The sequence below is a fragment of the Pelophylax lessonae genome, assembly GCF_965119305.1.
Source record: "Pelophylax lessonae genome assembly, chromosome: 2".
NCBI lineage: Eukaryota > Metazoa > Chordata > Amphibia > Anura > Ranidae > Pelophylax > Pelophylax lessonae.
Window position 1 is genome coordinate 394,298,067 of NC_138769.1, and position 27,142 is coordinate 394,325,208.

At 41.7% G+C, this 27,142-nt stretch overlaps 1 protein-coding gene across 1 annotated transcript in view; it reads right to left on the reverse strand.

Moving 5' to 3' along the window:
* LOC309546395 (multidrug and toxin extrusion protein 2-like) overlaps positions 1-27,142 on the reverse strand; it is a gene marked incomplete at its 5' end in the record, with an annotated part of 130,638 nt that overhangs the window by 85,938 nt on the left and 17,558 nt on the right. The window contains 4 exons of the mRNA XM_082246054.1: positions 4,539-4,581; positions 6,767-6,915; positions 10,163-10,231; positions 11,779-11,880. Of these exons, the coding sequence (XP_082102180.1) occupies positions 4,539-4,581; positions 6,767-6,915; positions 10,163-10,231; positions 11,779-11,880 (363 nt within the window). The remainder of the gene's footprint in view (positions 1-4,538; positions 4,582-6,766; positions 6,916-10,162; positions 10,232-11,778; positions 11,881-27,142) is intronic.

Here is a 27,142-nt window from a genome sequence, read left to right on the forward strand (position 1 = left end):
AACTCTCCTCTCTCCCTCTGTGTAAAACACTGTAACCGCATGGTGGCCGCCATCTTGCCATGACAGTGTGCCGCTGCAGGCCTCAGAGGTGAGGGGAGGAGAAGGAGCCACCGCAGACCCAGAGGGGGTGTCTCTGCGATCCGGCAAGCACCGAGACTCTGTTGCGAGAACGCCGCAGGCGCCCAGACGCAGGTGAGTACGCGGCAGTGCCGTGACAACCAGCCAGAAGTACCCACAGCACAGTACATGCCAGCAGTACCAGCCTGAGCCAGCAGTACCCACAGCAGTACCAGCCAGCTGTACCCACCAGCAGTACAAGCCAGCTGTACCCACCAGCAGTACCCACCAGCAGTTCTTTTCAAAATTTACCACCACAAAGAGTCGACAGTGCTCCAGACTGACCGATGCAAACCTGGAAAACCAGTTGTGAGCAGCAACATTATCAATACCAGATAACATCACACACCTCACCAAAGAGAAGCAGTTGCAGCCATCACGTTAGGGGTGAGTTAATTAAATGTTTGACCAAATATAACAGGCACATTTTTAAGTTGATAATTTTGTACGGCCCCCGAATGATTTTATAAATACCCAAATGGCCCTTGGCAGAAAAAAGGTTCCTCACCCCTGGCCTAAGACCACCTTCCTCATACACTGTAGGAGGAGAGACAGCCATCCTCCTGGGACTCTGCTTTCCACCAAAGACCCACTGTCACATGTCCCCCTGGCCTTTATGAGCAATCCCAGGATGCATTGCAAGAATGCCCTCCCACTGGGACTTCCACAAAAGCCAATGTGTCACTGACTGGGTTTCCTCCATTGTCCAACAACCTCCCTCATTGTATACAGTGGGGACACTCCCTCAGACCCAGTGAATCACACCTGGAGACATGCAACAGGCAACCTAACAGATCAGGCTCCCCTGATAAGCAGAAGGAGCAAATAGATGTGTTTTCCTAGCACCTACCTAGGAGGGTGCTACATCCTGCTGTGTGCTTACGGTCGCTGTCCTGTTGGAAGATGAGCCTTCACGCCAATCTGAGGTCAAGAGTGCTCTGGAGCAGGTTTTCATCAAGGATGTCTCTGTCCATTTCTGCATTAATCTTTCCCTCAATCCTGAATTGTCTCCCAATTCTTGCCACTGAAAAACATCCCCACAGCATGATGCCACCACCACCATGCGTCACGGTAGGGATGGTATTGGCTAGGCAATGAGCAATGCCTGGTTTCCTCCAGGAATGATGCTTGCCATTCAGGCCAAAGAGTTCAATCTTTGTTTAATTAGACCAGAGATCTTGTGCCTTTTACTGAGGAGTGGCTTCCGTCTGGCCACTCAACCATACAGGCCTGATTGGTAGAGTTCTACAGAGATGGTTGCTCTTCTGAAAGTTTCTCCTATCTCCACAGAGAAACGCTGGAGCTCTGTCAGAGTGACCATCAGGTTCTTGGTCACCTCCCTGACTAAGGCCCTTCTCCTCTGATTGCTCAGTTCAGCCAGGCATCCCACTCTAGGAAGAGTCCTGATGGTTCCAAACACCTTCCATTTATGGATGATGGAAGCCACTGTGCTCATTGGTACCTTCAATGCTGCAGAAATAATTCTTTACCTTTTGCCTCGATACAATCTTGTCTCAGAGGTCTACAGAGAATTTCTTGGACTTCATGGTTTGGTTTTTGCTCTGATATGCACTTTTAACTGTGGGACCTTATATAGACAGGTGTGTGCCTTTCCAAATCATGTCCAATCAACTCAATTTACCACAGGTGGACTCCAATCAAGTTGTATAAACATCTCATGGATGATTAGTGGAAACAGAATGTACCTGAGCTCAATTTTGAGTGTAATGGCAATGGTTGCAAATACTTATGTACATGTGAATAATTTGTTTTTTATTAAATTTGCAAAGATTTGAAACAAAGTTCTTTCACACTGTCATTATGGGGTATTAGTGCACTATCTGAACCAATAAAATGACTTAATACAAATTATGACAATGGTGAATATTTGCGAGAAAAAAGAAGAAAATTAATAAAAACTTATATAAAAAAATTATATACACAAAAAAATTGTGAAAAATCTACACAGATACATAAACTGAGTTCCATGTGAAAATAATGCAAAGTGACAAAAACATGCACAAACCTGAAAATTCTAATGGTGAAAAAAATGTATTTAAATAAAAAAGCTTTCACTTGTGAAAATTCCATAAGCATCTGGATCCAGCAATCTACGGATGGAAGAGCTCGACCACAGAGCGCTGAATGGATCATACCCACCCCGGACTATCCAGAGATTTGCATTTTTAACCAGATTTTCAGATTCTGGAAATTCCATCTGGAATCTGAAAATCCGTTCAAAAATGCAAATAAACTGACAAGGTTCTAAACATCCAGTGGATGAGCTGAGATCTCTGGATAGTTCCGGGTGGGTATGATCCATCCAGCCTTCTGTGATTGAGTACCTCCCTCCGTGGATTGCATGATCCATAGGGAGTCCATTGTCTGTTGGGACAAGTGATATCCTAAGGGCTTACGCTTTACACCTTCCAGGCCTTGAGACTGTTTGTCTCTGGTAAGCAGCCATCCATTTTTCTTTGCTCATGTTGGGGGTTGCATGCAACACTTGGAGGAATCACCATTTTTCATTTTTATTCAAGAGATTGTTTGTTGGACACTATCATTTTTCGTTCAGCTACTATTTTATGTTTATGGAATTTTCACAAGTGAAAGCTTTTTTCTTTAAATAATTTTTTTTTTCACCATTGGAATTTTCACGTTTGTGTATGTTTGTGTCACTTTGCATTATTTTCACATTAAACCTTGTAACATTAACAAGTCACATGACACCGGGGAGGGAAAATGGCTAATTTGGCCCAATTTGGACATTTTCACTTAGGGGTGTACTCACTTTTGTTGCCAATGGTTTAGTCATTAATGGCTGTGTGTTGAGTTATTTTGAGGGGACAGCAAATACAAGCTGTACACTCACTACTTTACATTGTAGCAAAGTGTCATTTCTTCAGTGTTGTCACATGAAAAGATATAATAAATATGTACAAAAATGTGAGGGGTGTACTCACTTTTGTGAGATACTATATATATATATATATATATATATATATACACACACACACACAAAGTACACAACTACATCTAATAGAGTAAATCAATGAATCAGTGTAAACAAACTAATAAGTAAAGGTAAAAATTAGAGCAATTTATATATCTATATACAATTCATATAATAAAATAATGCAAACACACAGTTTATTATATGATCTTCAAATAATTCATGGCAACTTGTTGAATTTGAGGATATACAGAAGATGTACAAGTGTAATAGATACAGTAACTGAGTTAAGTGCAGGTTTGAAAACTTCTCATAATTTGGAATTTTTTTGAGATGATAGTGATTTTTGCTCTTTTTTATTTACCTTTGCTCCTTTAATGCCATAGTCAATTGGCGAATTCTGTTAGCAACCATTGATATGCAAAATCCATGTTAGGCAATTAGCCGGTGTGTGGGGTGTTTGCAATTAGCATAACATTGTTCTGTTTTTAAGCAAATGGTGTATTTTTTAAAATTTTCAGGTATCTGTGCCTAAACTGTCACTCAGCTCTGCCTTACACTGCCTGCCCTGCCCAATTAATTAAAGTGTTACTAAACCAAGTAATATAAAAAATGTTCATCACGCCCCCCCCCCCCCCCCCCGCATTGCCCACAGCTTATAAATAATCTTTTTACAATAAAGTACTGCAGCTATATACCTTGTTAGCTGATCTATATTCTGCAGTCACGTGATCTGCAGGATACTTAGTATTTAGGTAGGAGGAGATTTCACTGCCTATAAATCCTCTACAGCCTATGTCCTCATGCTTTTATGGGAGGCGGATCATCCATCAATCAAGATGTGACATCCCACCCACTGTGTTCTTTTTTAGTTACTGGGCCTGGAGGAGGAGGTAGGGACTGGGCTGTTATTTAGAATCTGTATACTCGCCCAAATAATGATGTCAATACCATGTGACCTGAATAGTTCAGATAAAACCAGGACGTTTTCTCTCCAGCAATAGAGACCAAACTGAGCATGTGCAGCTGAACTACACATACTGTGTCTTATGTGAACTTGCCCAGAGTGACCCTGCAGAAGGGGGAGGATCTGTGCATACAGGATCACACAGCCTTTTTACACAATGCAGAGGATTAATCACCTAATTTACACAGTGAGTATATCAAGCATGCTATTCTGCAACTATAGACAGATTTTACTGTTGGGGGTTTAGTAACGCTTTAAATAAGCTCTTGCCTGACAACTAGATACTGCACTTTAAAAGTCTCTTTGCAGCTGCACCCATGAATACCAAGCACTCCGTCATTGTTGCTCCTCTTGGCAGCCCACCCTATCACTGGTAACATAGAGGTTGAAAGAAAAGCAATAACAACAGTATCACTTGAAATAAATTCATCAGAAAATGTGAATATATAGAAATATGTCCCAGACACAGAAGACAGGATGTAGTATAAAATCAAAACTTACAGGTAGAGCAGGTAAAAAGATCATCACATATTTTTGCGTTAACCTAAAAAGAAATATATATATGTCTTATTACCTTATAAATATTTAACTCATACATCTTAAATGGGAACTAAATCCTCCTATTGTTTTCAGCCAAGGAAGCTGCCATCTTGGCCTTTGTTTGATCTTTAACTGCCATGATGCTGCACATGCAATTAGTTATGATACCAGCCATTTGATGGTTTTACAGTTTGGTTGAGAGCACAACCAATGTGACAATTATATTCCTGGGAAACAGGCTGGACATTTAAAGTGGTATTAACCACTTAAGCCCCGGAAGATTTTACCCCCTTCCTGACCAGGGCCTATTTTGCGATTCGGCACTGTGTGACTTTAACGGACAATTGGGCGGTCGTGCGACGCTGTACCTAAACTAATTTGACGTCCTTTTTTCCCCACAAACAGAGCTTTCTTTTTGTGGTATTTGATCACCTGTGTGATTTTTTGATCATGCGCTATAAACAAAAAAAGAGCAACAATTTTGCAAAAATAACAATATTTTTCAAAATTTTTTATATGAAATTCCCCCAAAAAATGTAAAAATCAAAATTTTTTAACATTTTTGGCCAATTTGTTTTCTGATACATATGTTTGGTAAAAAAAATCACAATAAGCGTATTTTGATTGGTTTGCACAAAAGTTATTGCGTTTACTAACTAAGGGAAAGATTTTTGTCATTTTTGTTGTTTTTTTTTAACGAGTAATGGCGGCGATCTGCGATTTTTTTTTGCGGGACTGCGACATTGTGGCGGACAGATCGGACCTTTGACTGACATTTTTGACACTTTTGGGGGTACTAGTGACATTACTACAGTAATCATTGCTATACATATGCACTGTTACTGTAAAAATGACACTGGCAGGGAAGGGGTTAACTTTATTGGGGAAGGAGGGGTTAAGTGTGTCCCTAGGGGCGTGTTTCTAACTGTGCAAGGATGTGGCTTTACATGTAACAGCAGAGATCTACGGTCCTGTATAGCTGTTACACAGGGAAGAATGACAGGTGGCTTTGTTTACATTAGCCGCCTGCCTTTCTCCCTTCACAGCGGACGATCGCGAGTGATTGGCAGACATCAGGTCACACGTGCGGACTTGTTAGGGAATGACTTTATACTGTAGCAAAGGGTCATTTCTTCAGTGTTTTCACATGAAAATATATAATAAAATATTTACAAAAATGTGAGGAGTGTACTTACTTTTGTGAGATACTGTAAATAAATATTGCCAAAAAGTCCAAAAAAATAGAATATGAATAGTAAAACGTCTTATAAATTGTGCAATACAGAAAGTCTCTAAAATAAAGACTGTACTTTTTGCACAATTTATAAAAAGTTTTATTATTCATATTCTATTCTATTGGACTTTTTTTTTTTTTGCATTATTTATTTATATATTCGTTCAAGGATTTATTTTGCATTGGCACTTTATCTATATGACATGTTTACATTTATAGTAATGTATTGTCGCTTTTCAGTTTTCACCCTGCCATAGTATTGAGGCAGTGCGATCACACATTTTAATATCGATATACTGTGGATGTGGGAACACATGTGGTGATTGCAGCAGCTGTATTTTGTATATATAATGTTATCACTAGGTGGCAGCGCACTACTACCTTTTTTTACAGTGGGAGCCAATGGCTTCTGCTGTTGTCTCAGCCAATGAGGAGAGGGAGTCCTGGGACACCTGAGGCTCCCGTGCACATCGCTGAATCAAGAGGGAGCTCATTAGGGGGCTGTGGGGGGAGCAGCACATTGAAGGTTTTTTACCTTCATGCATAAAATGCATGAAGGTAAAAAAAAACCTTCAGCCTTTACAACCACTTTGACTGCTTTTGAAACTATAAAATATATAAATAATATGTCCATAAGTTTTAAAAAGCAAAAATGCAGCCATTGCCACAATGCTCATCCAGTGCTATGCAGGAAATCTACTGCCAGCCTCTTCTGAATTTAATAACGGCCAGCATAATTTATTATCCTGAGCCAAGGTAGTAATGGACACACCTCTTTGTGAGCCAAGGTAGTCTTGAACACACCTCTTTACATCGACCTGGGCTCATAGTACAATATCCCATAGAGTTAGGTTGACATCATAATATATGGGGTTTGGCTTTACCTCATAGTCAGTTAATTAGTTGTTTCATACATATTGTTTTTTAAATGTAATAAGAAGGAGATATCACTAACCTGGCGATATCTGGGTTCTGCTTGCACAGTAGCAATACCTGCTCTGTATTAATAAGTATTGCCCAGCAGGGAAAACAACACAGCATTAGAATAAGAATTCCTCTCTGAAGGATTATTCCCACTCGCTTCAAATTCTTGCTGCCATAGGTCTGAAAGAATAAATATATAATATATACACATACAGATATAATTGTGTATTACTGTGGACGTTGAAGCAAAACTCTAGGCAAATAGCTAAATACACAATTGAAATACAAATCTTTAAACTGTTGTCAGGGTGATACCATCATTTCCTAGTTTAGTCTTGTGGATTCCTAGGTCACTTGCCACCTAAGACATGAGACAGAAAGCTGTAAAGCATACCAGTAATTATGGGCCAATTCACATCGTGGTGGTGCATTAAAGCACATATTACCACAAATCACTAAACACATATTAGCACGTTGTGGTGCTATTCACTTTCAATGGCACCACAATGTACTAAGCCAACGCACATTCGATGCACATGCGTTAGAGTACATCACAACTGCACTACCACATCTCAGTGAGCTGATTTTTGTCTGCTTTGGTGCATTGGCAGCCCAATTATTCAAATGCGCCGTGAGTTATAAGCTTAAAGCAAAACATGGTTCCATTGGAATACTTTTAAGTACTCCGATTAGGGAAAGGCATTACTTGAGACCAGTCATTGAATTAGGACAATTTACATTCTGGTTGCTCATCAATTATTTTTTCCTGAACGCTTATTTCCTATAACATGTCCCTTGAAAGATTTATTTATTTGTTTATTTTATTTTATTTTTTTACTTTCCCTCTCTTTTTGATTTATTGTTGTTGATATCTTCTTTAACTATTTTGTATTTTTCCTTTTTCGATTAAAGTTTTTTCTTTGACATATTTAATCCTACTGTTTATTGAATAGATATGTTCCATGTTTTCTGATATTATGAATGTGTTTTTTACATGTGTATCCGATTGTAAAAAAAAAAACGGAATTCTTTTATTGAATCAAAAATATATATATTAAAATAAGAATAGCTTAAAGCAGTACCTAGTTCTCTTATTACCCTCCTCTTACTTGTAATGTGAGGTCATCTTGAAAACACTGTTATGCCCATAGGAGTGTGCAGGGGGTGTGCCAGGTGTGCCTGGGCACACCCTAATCACTACCCCACAGGATGGAGAGTGGGAAAAGGGGCTAGTAAATATGTAATTTACTGGTGCCTTCCTTTTCCAAATGAACATTGTGAACACAACTAGGTTTACTATGCTTCAGTTTGTGAATGAACAGGAAGCCGCTCAGCACCGAGCACTTCCCATTCATTCACTGTCCAGTGCAGCTGAGGCTACAGATAAAGGCATGTGTGTTTGAGCTTTGGGGTGCACACCCTAATGCAATAGGCTGCGCACACCTATGGTTATGCCACTGTTGTTTGGGTGAGATAGCCTGGTCCCATCCCACCATCTTGGTCCTCTTCAGCTAACTGCGTATTTCTCTTAGGAAGTCAGCTCCCAATGTTGTGCCAGCCACTCTCAGCCTGGTCCTGCAGCCTCCTTGGAGATGTGACGTAAGTATTCCAGGAGGCTGTAGGACCAAAGGCAGGTCATTCTGTCTTAGGCCAGACTAGCGGTAGGAGGTCAGGAACAGAATAAAAAAAATGCAGATAAAAACTCCATTAGTGATTATTGAGGGGGAGGGTTTGAACTTAACAAGCTCCATTTTTGGAATTAGGTTTCTCTCTAATGCGGTATTAAACCCAAAAACAAAGATGTAATATATTGCAGCTTAGAAATCATTGGTTGTGGTGGCTGCATTCGTTTTCTTTCTTTATGCTTTTTTCCCCTCTGTTTTCACCTAGGGGTCTGGCCAGTAACACACCTCCTGTATTAATGGGCCTACATTCTGGATTGAGGAGCAACAGAGACACCTATGGACAGCTGCATTGTCAGTCTGAGGGAAGGGTAGTGTTATATGTACTAGCAGATTTAGATATACTAACAAACTTAAGCTAAACTTTTTTTATATAAACAGATAAAAGCTGATCATTGTATGCACCCAGTGTCAGTGGTAAATGGTCTGTCTCAACCCTTTAACTGCTACATCTGCAGGGCAGCTTGTTCTTTTGAAAAACAATAGACTAACTGGCCACATCACCAGATGAAAATTAAAGAAAGAAAGCATAAAAACAAAAATGATTGCAGCCATGAATCTAAAGGTTAATAAGATGCAACATATTGTATATGAATGTTAGCTTTTGGTTTTCATACCGCTTTAAAGGAAACTACATTAAGAGGTAAAACAAATTGCAGGTGTGTGTTTAGCTGTTTGCCTAAAGTTCTGCTTTAATTTAGTCATATTTATCACCAAACCATTTTGTACATTACATTTTTTATTTAAAGCGGAGTTCCACCCTAAAAACTATCTTTACACCATCCGCTAGCTTAGATGAACCTGAAAAAGAATTGGATAATTAAAAATTTTTTTTTTGTTTCACTTACCTTGTTTTTAATGAAAATATACTTACCTTCCTTCCTCTTCCTCCCTCTGCGGCCGCGGCCCACGACGTCACTTCCTCCTTGCATTGACTCCTAGGAGTCAATGCGCCTGCACCAGAGTCACTCGTCACTTCCAGTGCAGACATGTCATTCCCTGCTGAACAGCCAGAAGCTGTTCAGGGATGACGCTCATGCACCGGAAGTGACGAGCATGGCATTCTGGGACTCTGACATCACCAAAGAGAATGCTCCGGCTTCAGCTGCCCACACCTGAGATGGCAGCGCTGGACAAGACATTTTCAAGGTAAGTATTTCTTCTTACAGGTGAGTGAAACAGAGGACAGTTCAGAGGCTATCATTGCTTAAATGCACTAGCCCTGACTGTCCCTGGGGTATTTTTAGCTTAAAAAAAATTTTTAGCCCGGAACTCTGCTTTAAAATATATAGAACGAGGTAACACAAAACAAATATTAGTTATAATACAATGAAACCTGCAGTATATTTTCATTTCAACCAAAACAAATGAATAAATAGTAAGATTAGACAAGGAATTAAGAGAAGTCCTAAGGCTCTGTCTACTTCACCATATATTAAACATTAATCTTTCTCTTGTTTGTTAGTCTTTATAGCTGATAATGGGCTTTGAATATAAAGCAGATCATTCTATACATTCTAAAAATCATTTTTACTAACATAATCACATGACACAAAGAGTTTGAACACAATGTGCTAGAAATGTGCTAGAAATATGGCTTTGATAAAGAGACAACCATGAGAGCAAATAAATGAACAGACTTCTCTGGGTAACCATGGCATTCATCAACATCCTCCAGCCAAAGGGTCACAGAATGTAATTGCAAAAAAGGTAAAACATAAAAATAGGCATAGGGAAAAAAATACCTGGGACATCATTGTATCACATCCAGCACTCATTCCAGAACCAATTGTTATGCCAGTGATATTTATAACCTGTAAGGAAAAGAGATTGGTAAATCATATAGACTTTTACTGTACAACGTGGAGGAGCTGTAAAAGTGATAGAAATGTATTTCCCTTTTTAAGAGAAGTGTGGTCATGATCTCTGTATCAGAGTCTGAATAACCAATCAAACCACCCACTCACCACTTATTTTTTTCAAACCTGTAGAGTGAAAATATCTGTGTGCTCCCATAAACACTACAAATGCCCTGAAGTAGGTATATAAGGAAATAAAGATTTATTTTGAAAGACTATTTTTCAAAATATAAATGGTTGTAGAATGGATGTACAGTATCTGCATGCCCTACATTACAACACACTTTAGAGTGGATTTACTAAAACTGGAGTGTGCAAAATCTGGTACAGCTCTGCATAGAAACCAATCAGTTTCCAGGTTTGTTTGTTTTTTTTTTGTCAAAGCCTAATTGAACAAGTTGAAGGTAAAAGCTGATTGGCTACCATGCAGAACTTCACCAGATTTTGCACTCTCCAGTTTTAGTAAATCACCCCCATATCCTGATCCTTGTTAATACTATATAGATTTGAGCATTGTTGCATTTTGGCTTGGTTCACACCTATGCAGGTTGCAGTTGATGCATATTCCATGTGTATTTTGCATTTCGCATTTTCAATAACATTTTTGATCCATTAAAGTCCATGGAACCAAAAACACAATCTGCTGGTCCCTGGCCCTTTCCATAAAATGCACATATATTAAATGGGCTGTAGTGTGTTTCTGCAAACACACTAAAAATGAATAGGTGTGAACCAGGCCTGAAAAGATAAAATGTCCAGTCCTCTTTTTCCAGATGTGTAACTACGGGTCCTAACAGGCAGGGCTGCTAATTGAAATCACGGGGCCCCATACAGCCTACCTGGCAGGGCCCCCCTCGAATATATCAAAACAACATTTCCACTAAAAATATACTAAAATCATTCTTAGAGGACACAAAGATAACAAAGAAGCTGTGTGAATTAGCCATTTTTTTTTTATTGTTTTCTACATTTTTTTAAAAACTTTTTATAATAAAAAAAATGTTTAAATGTTTTAAAATTATTTTATTTTAAATTTTTTTAAATATTTTTTTTTACATTTTTTTTTTTACGGGACAGGGAAGCCAGCAGCTTCCGCGTGGGGGCCTGTGTCTCTCCCTGCAGCAGCTGAATGCCGGCAGGAGAGAAATTCATTTTCAGCTGCTGCAGAGAGGACATCCTGTAAGTGCCCCTCTGTCTGACCGCACTGATTCCCTCTGCTGTTCGGGCCCCCCTGTGTGCCCGGGCCCCCTACAGATGGACTGGTGCCCCCCCCCCCTCTATCAGCGGCCCTGCTGACAAATATACTGCCATGATATACTGTACATGTGAAGAGAAAGTGGAGGAACTAGAGTCTCTACTGACATATCAATAGTATTACATACATACAAAAGGAATTGTCTAATAAAAAGGACTTAGACTATGAAGAAGATACTTGTAACACTATTATTTCAGTAAAGACATTTTTAACAGAAAAAAGATGAATGAAAAGAGTAAATACTTACAGCTGACGCAAGTGTTACAGAATCCAATTCAATTTTTCCTAAATGGCCACAGAACACAGAACTCACTATCAATACAAGGTATACCATTGCTTGAGACAAGCACTGAAAGAAAATGAAAAACTTACATTAGGCTTTTAGACTTTTCCTATCAATTACACAACTTTTTTCTTTATCATATACATATTATACAATTTATAATGAATTACAAATAAAGGAACTAAACTTAACTAAAATCCCTGCATCTATAGATCTCCACGTTCTGACACTAACCTATCTAGCCCTGTAAAGAAGAAATCAGTATACTTACCTTTTTTTTTTAAACTGATCTGACCAGATCTCCGGTGCCCAAAGCTCTGCAGAGGACACAGCTGACAATGGCTGGGAAATAAATGGGACGTGACATCACCTATAGACTTACAATGGGGCTTCCTTTGTCGGCTGTGTCTTCTGTACCTGCCTCTACAGTGAAGCCGCAGCTGACAGCTCAGCATGGGATTGGGTCAGATCGGCTTCAAAAACGGTAAGTATACTGATTTATTCTTTACAGAGCTAGATAGGTTAGTGTTAGAACATGGAGTTCTATAGATGCAGAGATTTTTGTTTTAGGGTGGACTTATCCTTTAACTAAGAAAAATGTGGGAGATTAGCTAAATCTTTGGAAGAATAGAAGCATAGGTGGCCATATCTGTATGTTTCCTTTGTATTGGGCTTATTATAATAAAGAGTTTTTCTTAAGACAGTAATTCATAGCAACTGATCAAAAAACTGGATTTTTGCATTTACTGTAAAATCCATTTCTTGGAGTTTATTTCTGGACACAGGATTCAGTATTCAAAGACAACTTGGTTATACTGTAGCCTAAAAGAGGGTTAGGACACTAGCAAAAAAAGAGCTGTTTGCCAGTTAGGTATAACCTTTCCCACTCCCAACATGCTTTACTTTGTATAAAAGCAGTAGTAACAAGCATGCAAGGATGGGACCCATGCCCCTTAATAGATTTAAAGAAATTTGCTTTTTTTCCTGTTTTCTTTCTCATTCATTAAGGAACACATGATTCAGTGTTCTCAGATAACTGGGATGTCCAAAAGCAGTAACAAAACACTAACAAGCCCTTAAAACAAGAAGACAGGAAAGACTGAAGGCAGAATGCACCTCAAAGAGCTGCCTGAAGAACCTTATGTCTGAAGTTGGCATCAGAAGAGCCTTTAGAAAAAATGACCAGTTGGCAGTCTTGCAAATTTGAGTTTCCTAAAGCCTAAAGGACAGAAAAGTATGCACAGACTTAGTAGTGTGCCTTTACAGAAAAGGTAAAACCTTGACCCAAAGACTATAAGCTTGTACAATGGTCATTCTGAGCCACCGAGTATAGTAGATTGAAAAGCTGGTTCCCCTTTACAGGGAGCATGTGGAATAAAAAAAAGAGAATCTGACTTTTTAATGGTAGAAGTGGCTTACACAGCAAGACCTACATCCAAACAGTGAAGCGAAATGTCCTTCCTGTGAGCTGGACAGAGAGAGAAAAACAAAATCCTGATTGGGGTAAAAGGCCAAAATTACCTTATGGAGGAAGGAGGTTCTAGACCTAAGTACCCTTTGCAAAATCCAATGGCTTACAGTACAAGGCTGTTAGCTCAGACAAACACCCTGCAGAGGTGGTGGCAAGAATGAATAGGAGCCAGCAACTCTAATATCCATATTGTAAATTTTATTTAGGGCTACATAGGAATGACATAAAGGAACTAACGCATTTCGAGGACAACCTTAATCATAGCTATGATTAAGGCTTTCGATGAAACACGTTAGCTCTATTTATATCATTCCTATGTAGCCTTCAATAAACTATATGATATGGATATTACCGTAGAATTGCCGGCTCTCATTCATCGTTTTTCTGTTGCAGTGTGGGAGGACACTTTGAGCCTGAGCATCTGTCTGTGGACTCCACATCTGGATTTACATGGCTCCCCCCCCCCCCATGTTGTTGGGGACAAGGGCCTCTTCCTCACAAACCTGGGCAGTGGTCGTGGTGGTCTATGGATGGGGGACTTCTCGGAATCTGATTCAAGCACCCCCCATGTAAGTATGAGGTAGTAGAGTAAAAGTGGTAAAAGTGAATAAAAACACAAGGGTTTTTGACAAGTCCTTTATTAAATAACTAAATTTAAAAAAAAAATGTTCCCCAGTGTATATCCAATCTTAATCATTATGAATGCCAGCCGCCGACCCGAAAAAAAAAAGCTCCACTCCCGATGAAGGCTCCCACCAAATGTCAGCTTCTGCGCCTCCCTCCACTAAATAAAGCAGCATGTCCCAGTCGGTGACATTTGGTCACTAAGCGGCCCCACCCTTTTTTTTTGTTAGTGGCAGGGGGTACTGGTATGTATTAGGGGGGAACCCACACCAGTTTTCTTTCCGTTTTTCAGTTTTTTACATTTTATTGCTGCCAATTATTTTCTTCACATTTAGCTGTCAGCAGGGAACCCCACTGACAGCTGATGACTCATCGGTTGTTAAAAACGCGGTGGCCGCCAGCTCCTTAACAACCATGTTGTTTACTGGTTGTGAAGAATGCTGGCAGCCACCCACTCTTTAACAACCAGCTATTTACACTATTTTGTTAAGGTTAAATTACTGCAGGCTTTTGGGATTAAAATACTGCATGACTTCATATAATAGCACATGCGGTATTTTAGTAGCATTTTTTGTGAATTTTGTGAATTTAAAACCTTTTTTTGCAAAACGCTGTGCAGTATTTTCCTGCATACTCAGATGCAGCAAGATACTGCTTTGTGAATGGAGCCTGTTGTCAGGAAAGTGGTACTCTAACATTGCAAGGGCTTGAGTGAGGAGTGCACGTGACACTAAGACTAGTGACACAATGCTTAAAGTCTCAGTATGTACAACATTTCTGTGGAAACCAATAGATTTGGGTCATTATGACCAAAAAAGTAGACGTTTCCCATGCTTGTTAACGGAGACTAGTTCACACCAGAGGTTGTGCTGTGGCTCTTTACCTGGAAAGTCTGGAAATTTCTACAATGCCAAAGGTTACATTGCAGATTATCTTCACCCATGCAAGTCCTTATTCAACAAATCAGTCTCCAGAGACTGGGTCACACCAAAAGCTTTGCCACGGCTCTGGACCTGGAAAGAGCTCTGTAGCTAACTAATACAATGCACTAAGGTCTGGAGAGTGTCCACAGCTCACATTCCAGGCAGACCCCACAATCTTCAATCCAGTGGAGTCCAGGTATGACCTCCAAATCAAGTACTAGGTATAAACCAATCTGGATAGCTGTATAAAGAGCCCAGCTTGGCAGAATTTTTTGATGTGAGGTGGCAGTGCTGTGGAGGGGGGTTATGTTAAGAGGGGGCAGGTGATATGAAGGGTGCAGTGCTGTGTGTGTTTGGTGGGGGGGGGTTGATGTAAAGGGACAATACTGGGGGGTTGATGATTTGAAAGGGGGTTCACACTACTGTGAATTTCTGGAAGAAAACCTGATGGAGTCTGCAAAAGACCTGAGACTGGGACGGAGATTTGTCTTCCAACAAGACAATGATCCAAAACATAAAGCAAAATCTACAATGGAATGGTTCACAAATAAACATATCCAGGTGTTAGAATAGCCAAGTCAAAGTCCAGACCTGAATCCAATCGAGAATCTGTGGAAAGAACTGAAAACTGGTGTTCACAAACGCTCTCCATCCAACCTCACTGAGCTCGAGCTGTTTTGCAGGAGGAATGGGCAAAAAGTTCAGTCTCTCGATGTGCAAAACTGATAGAGACATACCCTAAGTGACTTACAGCTGTAATCGCAGCAAAAGGTGGCGCTACAAAGTATTAACTTAAGGGGGCTGAATAATTTTGCACGCCCAATTTTTCAGTTTTTTATTTGTTAAAAAAGTTTGAAATATCCAATAAATTTTGTTCCACTTCATGATTGTGTCCCACTTGTTGTTGATTCTTCAAAAAATGACAGTTTTATATCTTTATGTTTGAAGCCTGAAATGTGGCAAAAGGTTGAAAAGTTCAAGGGGGCCGAATACTTTCGCAATGCACTGTAAGGGTAACCTGAAACCCAGCGAAACATTCCAACTTGAATGTGGTGTAGACAACATTATCTTCTGGCTTTACATACAACTTTGTGATTTCCTGAAAAATCACACAGAAACATGCTTTTACCAGACCTCTCACACATTTCGAGAAGATATGCATAGTAGGTCAGCCCAACTCCAATTAAAGTTAAGGAAATTGTTTCCCAACATTTCTGACCTATGTTGGAGATGCAACTAAGACAAAGGAACCTTAAGACTAGTTTGGTAACACGCTAACAGATGGCAGCACAAGGCTGCACGCACAGTTACAGGGAGCACCGACTTTCATAAGTCAGTGTGCTAAAAGACATCATCCTGTGTACATCGGGAGCTGTGCAACTGGTGCTATCCCGACCACATGTATTGCAGCTTCTGCTATTTCATCATGGACAACAAGTTAGAACAAAGAGCAAATGAGATATTCTGCGTGAAACTTAGAAAATCCACCACAGACACGTTTGACATGATTCGGCAAGTTTACGGTGATGCTGCAATGAGTTGAAGATCCAGCTCAAAGGTCACCATTTTGACACCATTGCGGAGATCCAGCACGAATAGCAGAAGGTGCTTGACATGCCTCGAAAAGGAGACTTCCAGGACACATTGCAGAAGTGGCAGGAATGCTGGGAGCGCTGAACTGCAGTATAAAGGGACTATTTTAAGGGGGATAGTGTGTAAACATAGATAAATAAAGTACTTTATTGTAAACAGAGCTAGTCTCTAAACTTTTTGATACCACCCCGTGTGGTGGTACTGCCCTAAAATATCAAGCTACTGGGAGCAGATTAAATGGACATCCCACATTACAGCTACAGATCTGACTTTAGAACTGGCCTGCTGCCTACTTCATATTAACTCATTATTTTACAAAAAATACAAAAACTCTCTCATGAGACACTTGTTGAACTAAAACACTCATACCACGCCATTGGAAATCTACTCAAGTTCCGACTGTAAAAGAATGGTAACAAAAGTAAACTCCATCTATAGTATGGAAAAAACCTTGGCAATGGTCAAAGAGTCCACAACATGCTTCCACAAAATTTGGCGTGCTTGGAACATCTTTGTGCCATTGAATGAGTATAGACAGAATACTGATACTTGATTTACCATAGTGTACTACCGTCATACACTCCAATACTTTCATTGATAATCCTAAATGGTCAACTCAAAACCATATTGAATCTGAAACTCAACCTATCCTTAGCTCAGAATACAGTACAATTGTGTTCTTTATACATCCCTTTTTCCCCTTTTTTGCCTTAATGATTACCCATTTGTTTCTATTCCAGATATGCTGGAATGTATGTGCATATGTATGTACAGTATGCTTCTGTTTTAAACCATCTATATAAAAACTTGTTTTCTATTTATTGTACAACTCATATTTTGCAGGGATGTCCCACATTAGTCTCCTAGGTGTAATACTTTCTTTACCTGTTGCCGACCACCCGGCGGAGATTTACTGCGGCAAGGTGGCTCAGCTGCACGTACTGATGTAACTGTATGTCTGTCGCGTGAGGGGCTAGGGGCTCACGCATGCCAGCTGTCACCGCAATGTTCTGAATCAGTTCAGAACCAATCAGTTATCAGGTCCTGGCCAATGGTTTTTGGCCCGGACCTGGTGATCGGTTCTGACCAATTGCAGAACTTCCTGTGCCTGTGTAATGTAAACACAGGCACAGGAAAGATGCAATCTTCTCTCCTGGAGCCTTTTTCGGTTCCAGCGTGAGAAGAGAGAACATCTACCGTGAGTACACAAGCACTACACTGACACCAGTACACATAGGCACACATTTGACCCCCTGATCACCCCCAGTTAACCATTTCACTCCCTGTCACAGTGTACACAATATACAGTATAGAGATAATTTACTCATCGCTGTATTAGTGTCATTTGTTACTTCAGTTAGTATGAGAGGCAGTTAGTTGTAGTTAGAGGTAGTCCCAGATAGGTTTAGGGTACCCGCCATACATCCCCTTATAAAGATTTAACCCCCTGATCACCCCAGTGAACCCTTTCACTCCCTGTCACAGTGTACACTATACACAGTTTACAGACAATTTACTGATCACTGTATTAGTGTCACTTGAGACTTCAGTTAGTGTGAGAGACAGTTAGTGGTAGTTAGAGGGAGTCCCAGATAGGTTTAATGTACCCGCCATATATCCCCTAATAAAGATTTAACCCCCTGATCATCCCCAGTTAACCCCTTCATTGCCCTGTCACAGTGTCACTATTATAGTGTACAGATCTTTTTTCTGATCACTGTATTAGTGTTACAGGTGACATCAGTTAGCGTTAACGTTAGTTAGTGTCAATAAAGGATAGCATCAGATTGCCCGCCGCATATTTAGTAATACATTTTAACCCTTTGATTGCCAGTGACACACACGCCAAACACCTCCATTATTAGTATAGTGTCTGAACGGATCAATATCGTTAGCAGGATCAGCCTCGACACCTGCCAGCACCTTTCGTTTAGCCCCTCCCCCCCCCAAGAAGTGCAGAAGTAGCAGATTACTGTCACTTCCAATACACAGCACACTAAACCGCAGCGTAAGCAGAGTTAGGCCTGATCTCTGCTAGCACTAGCAGTTACAATTTTTGGTAGCGGTTCAAACAAGCTTTGACAACCAGGTGCTTTTATACCTGTCCCACTAGGTACCTTTAAAATTATTGACCAAAATGTCCAAACAGAGTTACACTAGTGAAGAGGCCTACACGATGCTGAGCATGACAGATGAGAGCGATGGGGAAACCTCACTGTCAGAATCAGGCTCAGAATTCAAACCTGTAGAGAGCAGCGGCACCCTGACAGATAGCTCTGACGACGGAGTATTGGTCCCTGCTAAAGTCAGGCGTACCCGACCCCATTCATCTGTTGCTGAGGTGAAACAATCCCAGGGTTCTCGTGTACAGCAGAGTGTCAGTACTAGTGCCCCTCAACCTTCTGGTGAACTGGAAAGCACCAGCAGCCTAGTAAATCCTGGTCATAAAATCAGCACTGCAGTAACACTTGGGGACGTGGCGAGTGCCATAAGTGCAGTTCAAGCTGGTACGGTGGCTAGCACAAGTAGTATCCCGCAGCCACCAATAATTTGAAGACATGCCCGTAGAGCCCATAGTGTCCTTCCTGATGTGCTTGCAAATCCTGATTGGGAGCCCACTACTTCTGCAGCACCCGTACTTCCCCCATCCCAGAATTCAGGTGGAAACGGCAGATTTTACTCCCCTTGGTTTTTTTAGCTGTTTTTCACAGAAGATCTGTACAGATCTATTGTGGACAAAAGCAATTTATATGCCGATCAATTCATTGCCGCAAATTTGACCCTTGCCAGAGAATTTACATGGAAGCGTATCACTGTTTCCGAATTTAAAACCTTTCTGGGCCTAACCCTCATCATGGGCATTACTAAAAAGAGTGAGTTGCGGTCATATTGGTCCTCTGACCCAATTCATCATATGCTGTGTTCTCTGCTGCCATGGCCAGGACTAGATACGAGCAAATCTTGCAGTTCATGCACTTCAGTGAACTCTGCTGTCCTTAGGTTGATCCTGGATATGACCATCTCCACAAAATTTGGCCCCTCGTAAATCACTTTAACCAGAAGTTTGCAGCCTTTTATATGGCCCAACAAGTTGCCTGCATTGATGAGTCCCTGATTAAATTTTCTTTCAAACAGTTTCTCCCCAGCAAGCGTGCCAGATATGGGGTCAAGATGTATAAATTCTGTGACAGGGCAACAGGCTATACATGTAGTTTCTGGATTTACGAGGGAAAAGATAGCAATGTAGAGCCCCCCAACTTCCCAGACTACATGGGGAGCAGTGGCAAGATTGTTTGGGACTTGGTGTCCCCCTTATTCGGAAAGGGGTACCATTTATACGTGGACAATTATTACACAAGCATGCCACTTTTTAGTCACCTTTTTGATTTTGGAATTGGCGCATGTGGCACCATGCAACTTAATCGCTGGGGCTTCCCCCAACGACTTGTAGATTACCGACTTAGATGGGGGGAGAGAGTCTGCTTGAAGTAATAAATTGCCTGCAGTGAAGTGGATGGACACATGGAATGTTTTCATTCTGTCCTCCTTGCACACAGATATGACAGTCCAAATTGCAATGGCCAAACAAAATATAGGTGCTATGCACCTGTCTCCTGCGCTCTGAAAAGTGGCCTTCTGACCAGCCTAGGCCACACACAGGTGGCTACCGGAGACAAACACTTGGCTTCTCCTGAATGCTTCAGCCTTGCAGCCCCTTCAAGACCAGGGTAGTCCGGGACCACTGCAAACAAAAAACAAACACAGGGGCATGCTGGCCTAGCGCATTATCCTCCATAAAAGGCTTTATTGAATAAAGGAATAAAAATACTCACAAACGAGTTCTTGGTAAATGCATATCACAATATTAAGTTGCCGTCAGCGTCAGAAACGGAAGGTGAACCATCCTCAATGGCTATAAAGGGCTTACACGTTTCGAGGCTAAGCCTCTTCCTCAGAGCCTCTGTGGTGGGACACACGGAATGTTTTCATTCTGTCCTCCATTCACACAGATATGACAGTCCAAATTGCAACTGCAGCTGTTGTTGTTGAGAAGCCCCTCTATGTCCATGAATACAACCTTTAGTGGATCCTTCCTAAAATTCCAGGATTGATCATCACAGCCCAGCAGGTGGGATGGCCCAAATTCACAATCCAGATACAGTGAGCCAGCTGCATGGGAGGAATTTTCCGTATGTCCTCCCTAGTACCTCTACCCAAAGAACACCCCAAAGAAGATGTCGTGTCTGTAGAAAACGCGGATATAGGCGTGACACCCACTATTTTTGTCCCTCCTGTCCTGGCCAACCTGGTCTCTGCATCGGGGACTGTTTTCGTCGCTACCACACACTAGCAGAGTATTAATATATGGTACAGCACGGCACAGTCTAAGGCACACTTTCACACAGGGTCTCAAAAGTTGTTAGATGGCTTTCGCATTTTGAGAGAGCCTAGCCTGGAACAGTATTTTTACAGTTACAAAACAAGTAAAAAAAATTAACAATAAAAAAAACAAAAATATTTTTATTGTTAGTTTTCTGTTCTTACTCTACTTTTCTACTCTTTCTACTTTTATTGTAATTTATAATATACTGTTATACTGTAATGTTTTATTGTTACTGTTTCTCATTGTTAACCATAGTTTTCTTCGCAGATACCACCAATACTGTTTTAATGAACTGTATACTATTATATTGTAATGTTTTATTGTGACTGTGTTTTATTGTTAACCATTGTTTGCTTTGCAGGTACACCCATTAGCTGCAGCACTGCTTTGTTTATTCTGACAGCAACAGCATTTGCTCTCAGCATATACGTAATTCAATGATTGCAGCGCTGTAGGAGGTGATTTCACCACCATAGTTTAAAAAAAAAAGTGCATACAGTGCCTTGCGAAAGTATTCGGCCCCCTTGAACTTTGCGACCTTTTGCCACATTTCAGGCTTCAAACATAAAGATATAAAACTGTAATTTTTGTGAAAAATCAACAACAAGTGGGACACAATCATGAAGTGGAACGAAATTTATTGGATATTTCAAACTTTTTTAACAAATAAAAAACTGAAAAATTGGGCGTGCAAAATTATTCAGCCCTCTTAAGGTAATACTTTGTAGCGCCATTTTTTGCTACGATTACAGCTGTAAGTCGCTTGGGGTATGTCTCTATCAGTTTTGCACATCGAGAGACTGAAATTTTTGCCCATTCCTCCTTGCAAAACAGCTCGAGCCCAGTGAGGTTGGATGGAGAGCACTTGTGAACAGCAGTTTTCAGTTCTTTCCACAGATTCTCGATTGGATTCAGGTCTGAACTTTGACTTGGCCATTCTAACACCTGGATATGTTTCCAGCTGAGTTTCTGCTTGCTATTTACTTTTTAAATGTAAGTGCGATACTTCTTTTGATTCATTAAAGTTTTTTTTACATACTGCACCATGAGTGCTTTTGATACGCATTTATATACATTACACATTTGATACACATCGATTGGTGCTTTTGATACACATTTGCATAGCGGAGGATCTACAGTGTATCAGGAGATCTGCTTACCACGGACCACAGGGATTATACCATCCATCTATTGGAGAAGACTATCGGTGGAGCTTGGTTTGGAGCACAGAGCCTGGATCTTGGATATACACATGCACTTTTATTGTGTGTTGGAGGTAAGCGGCCACTGCACACCATACAGCACCGAGATTGGATCGATATTTTTAGTGTATCTTCACTTCACGAATGTTTGATTTTTTGATGTTACTTTGAAGATTGATTTAAGCACAGAAGATTTTTGTTTTTATTCTGTTATTTTGGACATATTTATTCTGCATGGCATATGGACAGATTGCATCACCTATTTAGCACACAGCATTGGTTCACGTTATTGTGGGATACTGAGTTGATTTTCAGTCATTAATATTCCTGCACATTTTGATTTTCTCACAGCATTATCATTGTTTTGATTTATTTATTGTATTTTACACGGATTTTTATTTACACTTGATCACGATTTTGAATTAGCGCCGATTCTGTTTCACTATACACATTGCTATTTATGGTGGGGACACCGATTTAGATTGGCAGCTTTTTCGTTTTATGATTTAGGATAGTTTGTTTGCTCCTATCAAACTCCTCAGGTAGCGCATTGGTCCTCGTCTCTATTCAAATATATACAGAGAAACCAAAACAATACAAAAGAATAAAAAAAAACAGCAAAACAGAATCAACAGAATCAAATCAATTACTAAACACAGCCATTAACACTGGAGCTCCCGGTCATCCCCCCCCCCCCCCCCACCCCGACACGTTTCGCAAAGGAGAAAGAACATCAGCACAGTAGAAAAAGGAATAATCCTAGGTCAAGTTCAACAGACAGTCATATACAGTATAGAGAATGTCGCCATCACTCTAGTGGGGAGTAGCAGAGACAGAACTTTGTTCCACCAGGCTCGGAGGAGGTAAAGTAAGGGGACTGGAAATCCAGCCATGCCATATTTTTTCAAATAAATGTGGGCAACCTTTTAATTCAAAAGTAAGTTTGTAGAGGGGAAGACAGCCATTAATCAGTTGAAGCCAGGTGGCAACAGTGGGCCCGGCTGACCCCTCCCCAAACACGCCCAACAAGCAATTTTTTCAGGTGAAGGATGTTAGGGATACCAAAAACCGTGGATATAAAGGAGTCAACATCAGACCAAAATTTAGAAACTAAGGGACAGGACCAGAAACAGTGTAAAAAATCGGCCGGCATCCCACAGCCCCGAAAACAATCAGGGGTGGGACGCAAGCCCAACCTATGTAGTCGGCTAGGAGTAAAATGGCTCTGATGGAACACCTTGAGCTGAATCAAATGATCAGTGGAGGCCAGAACGGACTTAGGTTAAATAGCAGAGAACTCAGTCCAGTCATCTTCACTAAGCTCAATGCCCATAGCCATCCAGCGTGCCTGTGCCTTTGTAAATTTAGGGTTGGAATCTGTCATCAGAAAGGAGTAGTATTGGGAAATCCGTTTAGTAGTGCCAGGATCCCTAAGTAATTTCTCCAAGGCAGACATCCTCAAAGGAGTCCGAAGAGAGGTAAATTGAGCCTGCAGGGCATGTCTGACTTGGAGATAATAGAACCAAGAGGAAGAGGGGAGCCCAAATTCTCCCCGGAGCTGCCGGAAAGATTTAAACCCTTGGGCAGTATACAAGTGATTGAGGTATTTAACACCCCTGTCTATCCAAAACTGGGAGTATGGGAAGGACAGCAGCTCAGGAAGTTCAGGGTTGCACCAAAGTGGACTATTAGGGGAGGAAGTCCAGGCATCCGTGGAGAAGCGCCGGACCACCAATTTAAAGAGGGATAATGTTGTCTGGAGCATGAGGGTGCCCTGGCCCGGCAGGACCTGCCTGTGGTAGACAATATTATGAAGGGATTCAAGCGAGGCGACAATGGCCGCCTCAGTAGTAGTACAGGCGTTATGTGAGGAAGGATGCCACCAATCATGAACCACTACCAATTGAGACGCTAGGTAATAACAGTAGAAACTAGGGAAGGCTAGGCCGGCCAGTTGCGTGGGCAACTTTAAAGTTTCCAATGCTATTCTGGGGGACTTTTTATGCCACAGAAATGATAATAGAAGTGAGTCAATCCGCCGGAACAGGGACTTAGGGACTTTATATGGGGCGTTGGCCAAAACATATAAAAGTTTCGGAAGGAAAATCATTTTGATCATATTGACACGACCCACTAGATTCAATTGGAGATCCATCCATTGTGTGGTACGTTGTTGGAGAAGCTGAATAAGGGGACACAGGTTATTAGACACATAGGAGTGTAGCGGTAATTTGAAGTTGGGAACCCGGATAGATCGCCTGTTCAGCCTCAGGGTCCAGTGGAAAGATATTAGATTTGGACCAATTAATACGGAAGCCCGAGAATCTACTGAAGTTCTCCATCTCCCTTAAGAGGGCCTGCAAGGAGCTAGAGGGATCTGCCAGGTAGACAAGCGTATCGTCAGCATAGAGGGATATCCTTTCTTCTATAGTACCGACAATCAGGCCATGGATATCCGAGGCAGATCTGATACGTATAGCCAGAGTCTCGATAGCCAAAGCAAACAAAAGGGGGGAGAAAGGGCACCCCTGCCTCATGCCTCTGGAGATCGAGAACTTCCGAGAGACCGCGGCATTTACCCTGACCCTGGAAACAGGGTCAGTATACAGGAGCCGAATCCAGGCAATCATCCAAGGGCCAAACCCATACAGCTGTAATACTCGAAACAAGTAGGGCCATTCTACACTGTCGAATGCTTTACAGGTGTCTAGAGAAACAATCACTCGGGACGAGGAGTTGGGGTGGGGATATTGTAAGTTTTGGAACAATCTGCGGATATTCATGCGGGTAGAGCGGCCCGGGATAAAACCGCCCTGGTCGTCCTGAACCAAAGAAGGGATGATCTTATTTAAGCGGTTGGCAAGCACTTTAGCAAGTATTTTCACATCTACATTAATCAAGGTTATGGGCCTATAGGAGTCACATTCCAGGGGATCTTTACGAGGCTTAAGGAGGAGAATAATTAGGGCCTCCTGCAAAGATGGGGGGAGTACGCCCGCCTCTAGAGCTGCCTCAAAGGTGAGTAGCAGATGTGGGCTGAGGAGGTGTTTAAAGGAATGATACCACTCAGGGAGAAACCTGTCGGGGCCAGGGGTTTTGTGTTGTGGCATCTGTCTAATAGAAAATTCTATTTCTTCCACCCTAAAGGGGGGACCAAGTTCCTCACTATCCTGTCCAGGCAAGGAAGGGAGAGTAATATCAGTCAGATATTCAGATAGAGAGGCATCATCTTAGTGGGCAGTAGTCGTATATATTTCAGTGAAAAAGGAGACAAAGGCATCCATAATAGCCTGAGGAGCGTCCACTACCTCGGTCGGAGAAAGTCGGATTCTTGGGACAGAGGTGGGGGAGTACTACGGGCGCGCCAGGTATTCCATCAGACGCCCCACCTTGTTACCATGCTCAAACAATTTTTGGGAGGCATACAACATACGTTTCTGTGTAAGATGCAACAGGCGAAGTTTACAACTTCTACGGGGTAAGAGCCATTGAGTGTGCGTAGGTGGAGAAGGTTGATCAATATAGACTGCCTCATCCTGAAGCAAGGCACGGGCAGAGGGTTTGAACGCCTCCTAAACTGTAAGGGAGTCTGCAGTGGTCAGGTTAGTAGCCCAATACTCCGAGACACCTTTAGTACAAGCACCTAGGACCGTAGGGTCAGTTAAACAATGGGCATTGAGGCGCCACAGCTGGGGTCCAGAAGCTGGAAGCATAGACAGTTCCACCAGCAGTGGGGCATGATCCAAAATCCCTCGCAGAAGGATGGATGCCCCAGTGATGGGTGGAAGTGTATTGGGGGGAGCAAAAACCATATCAATACGATTCATAATTTTAAAGGAATCGGAATGACATATATATTGTCTATCATCAGGGTGTTTCCAGTGCCACACATCTACCAGATCATATACTTGAATCCAGTCCAAAATGGACTGGAAAATACGCCCTTCTCCCAGCAAGCGGTCCATGGCAGGGTCAACAACTGCATTATAATCACCCACATATAGGACAGGCCCCATCGGGAAATCAAGGACATAGGAGGTAACTGTATTAAGAACTTCAGCTGAGAATGTAGGAGGAATGTAGAAATTAATCAAATTAAGGACAGAAAGTCCAACTTGCAAAGACAAAAAGACAAATCTGCCCTCTGGGTCCGTCCGTATGCGAAGCACCTCTGCTTGGAGAGACCTGGCAATGAGGACAGAGATCCCCCTAGAGTAGGAAGTATGGAAGGCATGGTAAGAACGGCCTATCCAGGCCCTTTTCAAGGCTAAATGTTTAGGGGCTACCAGATGGGTTTCTTGAAGACATATAATATGGGGTCTATATTGTTTGAGGAAGGAAAATACCAGGGACCGCTTGTGAGGAGAGTTCAAACCCCTGACATTCCAAGAGATGACCTTCAAGTGGTTAGACATATTGACATTGACCTTTGTATGAATATAGGTGCCCGACAGCCGTGAGGCCGTGGACACTGCACAGGGGATGCAATAAAAGTACTGCAACGGGGGTGACACAGCAGGAGCACCAGCAAACAAAAGGGAGCAAAAAAAAACAGAACAGGGCAAAACAAAGGCAAAAACAATCCCAACCCCCCCCCCCCCCCACCCCGCTCTTCTACCCCAACCATAGAGAGCCTAGGATCACAAGAAACAAGAAAAAGTAACAATATTCAGTAGCCTAAGGGCTCTTTCACTCTATCCGCCGATCCCTGCTGAGCCGGCGGATGACAGCTCCGTCTCCGCTTGCAGTGCGGAGAGGGAGGTGTCACAGCCCCGCTGCTCTCTATGGGGGATCGGATGAGAGCGGACCGCCTGTCCGCTCTCATCCGATCCGATCCATGAATGGATGGAAAAATACGGTTTCCATCCGTCCAGATTTCACGGACAGGATCGGATACGGATGGCAGGGGGTGTCAGCGGAGGTGTCTCCTGCCCTGCTATTTTAGCACTTCACCAAATGAGATTGGCAGTCAGAAAGTAAAAGCTGTGTAAATTCCAGAGGGAGGGGGGGGGGGGGGTTTAGTGCTAACTTGGCATTTCATGGCCTCCAAAACTGTGATTGGTAGTGAGGAATGAAATCAACAATTTACACCCTTAGAGAGAAGGCAGTGATTGGTTTTCGGGGCCTTGTA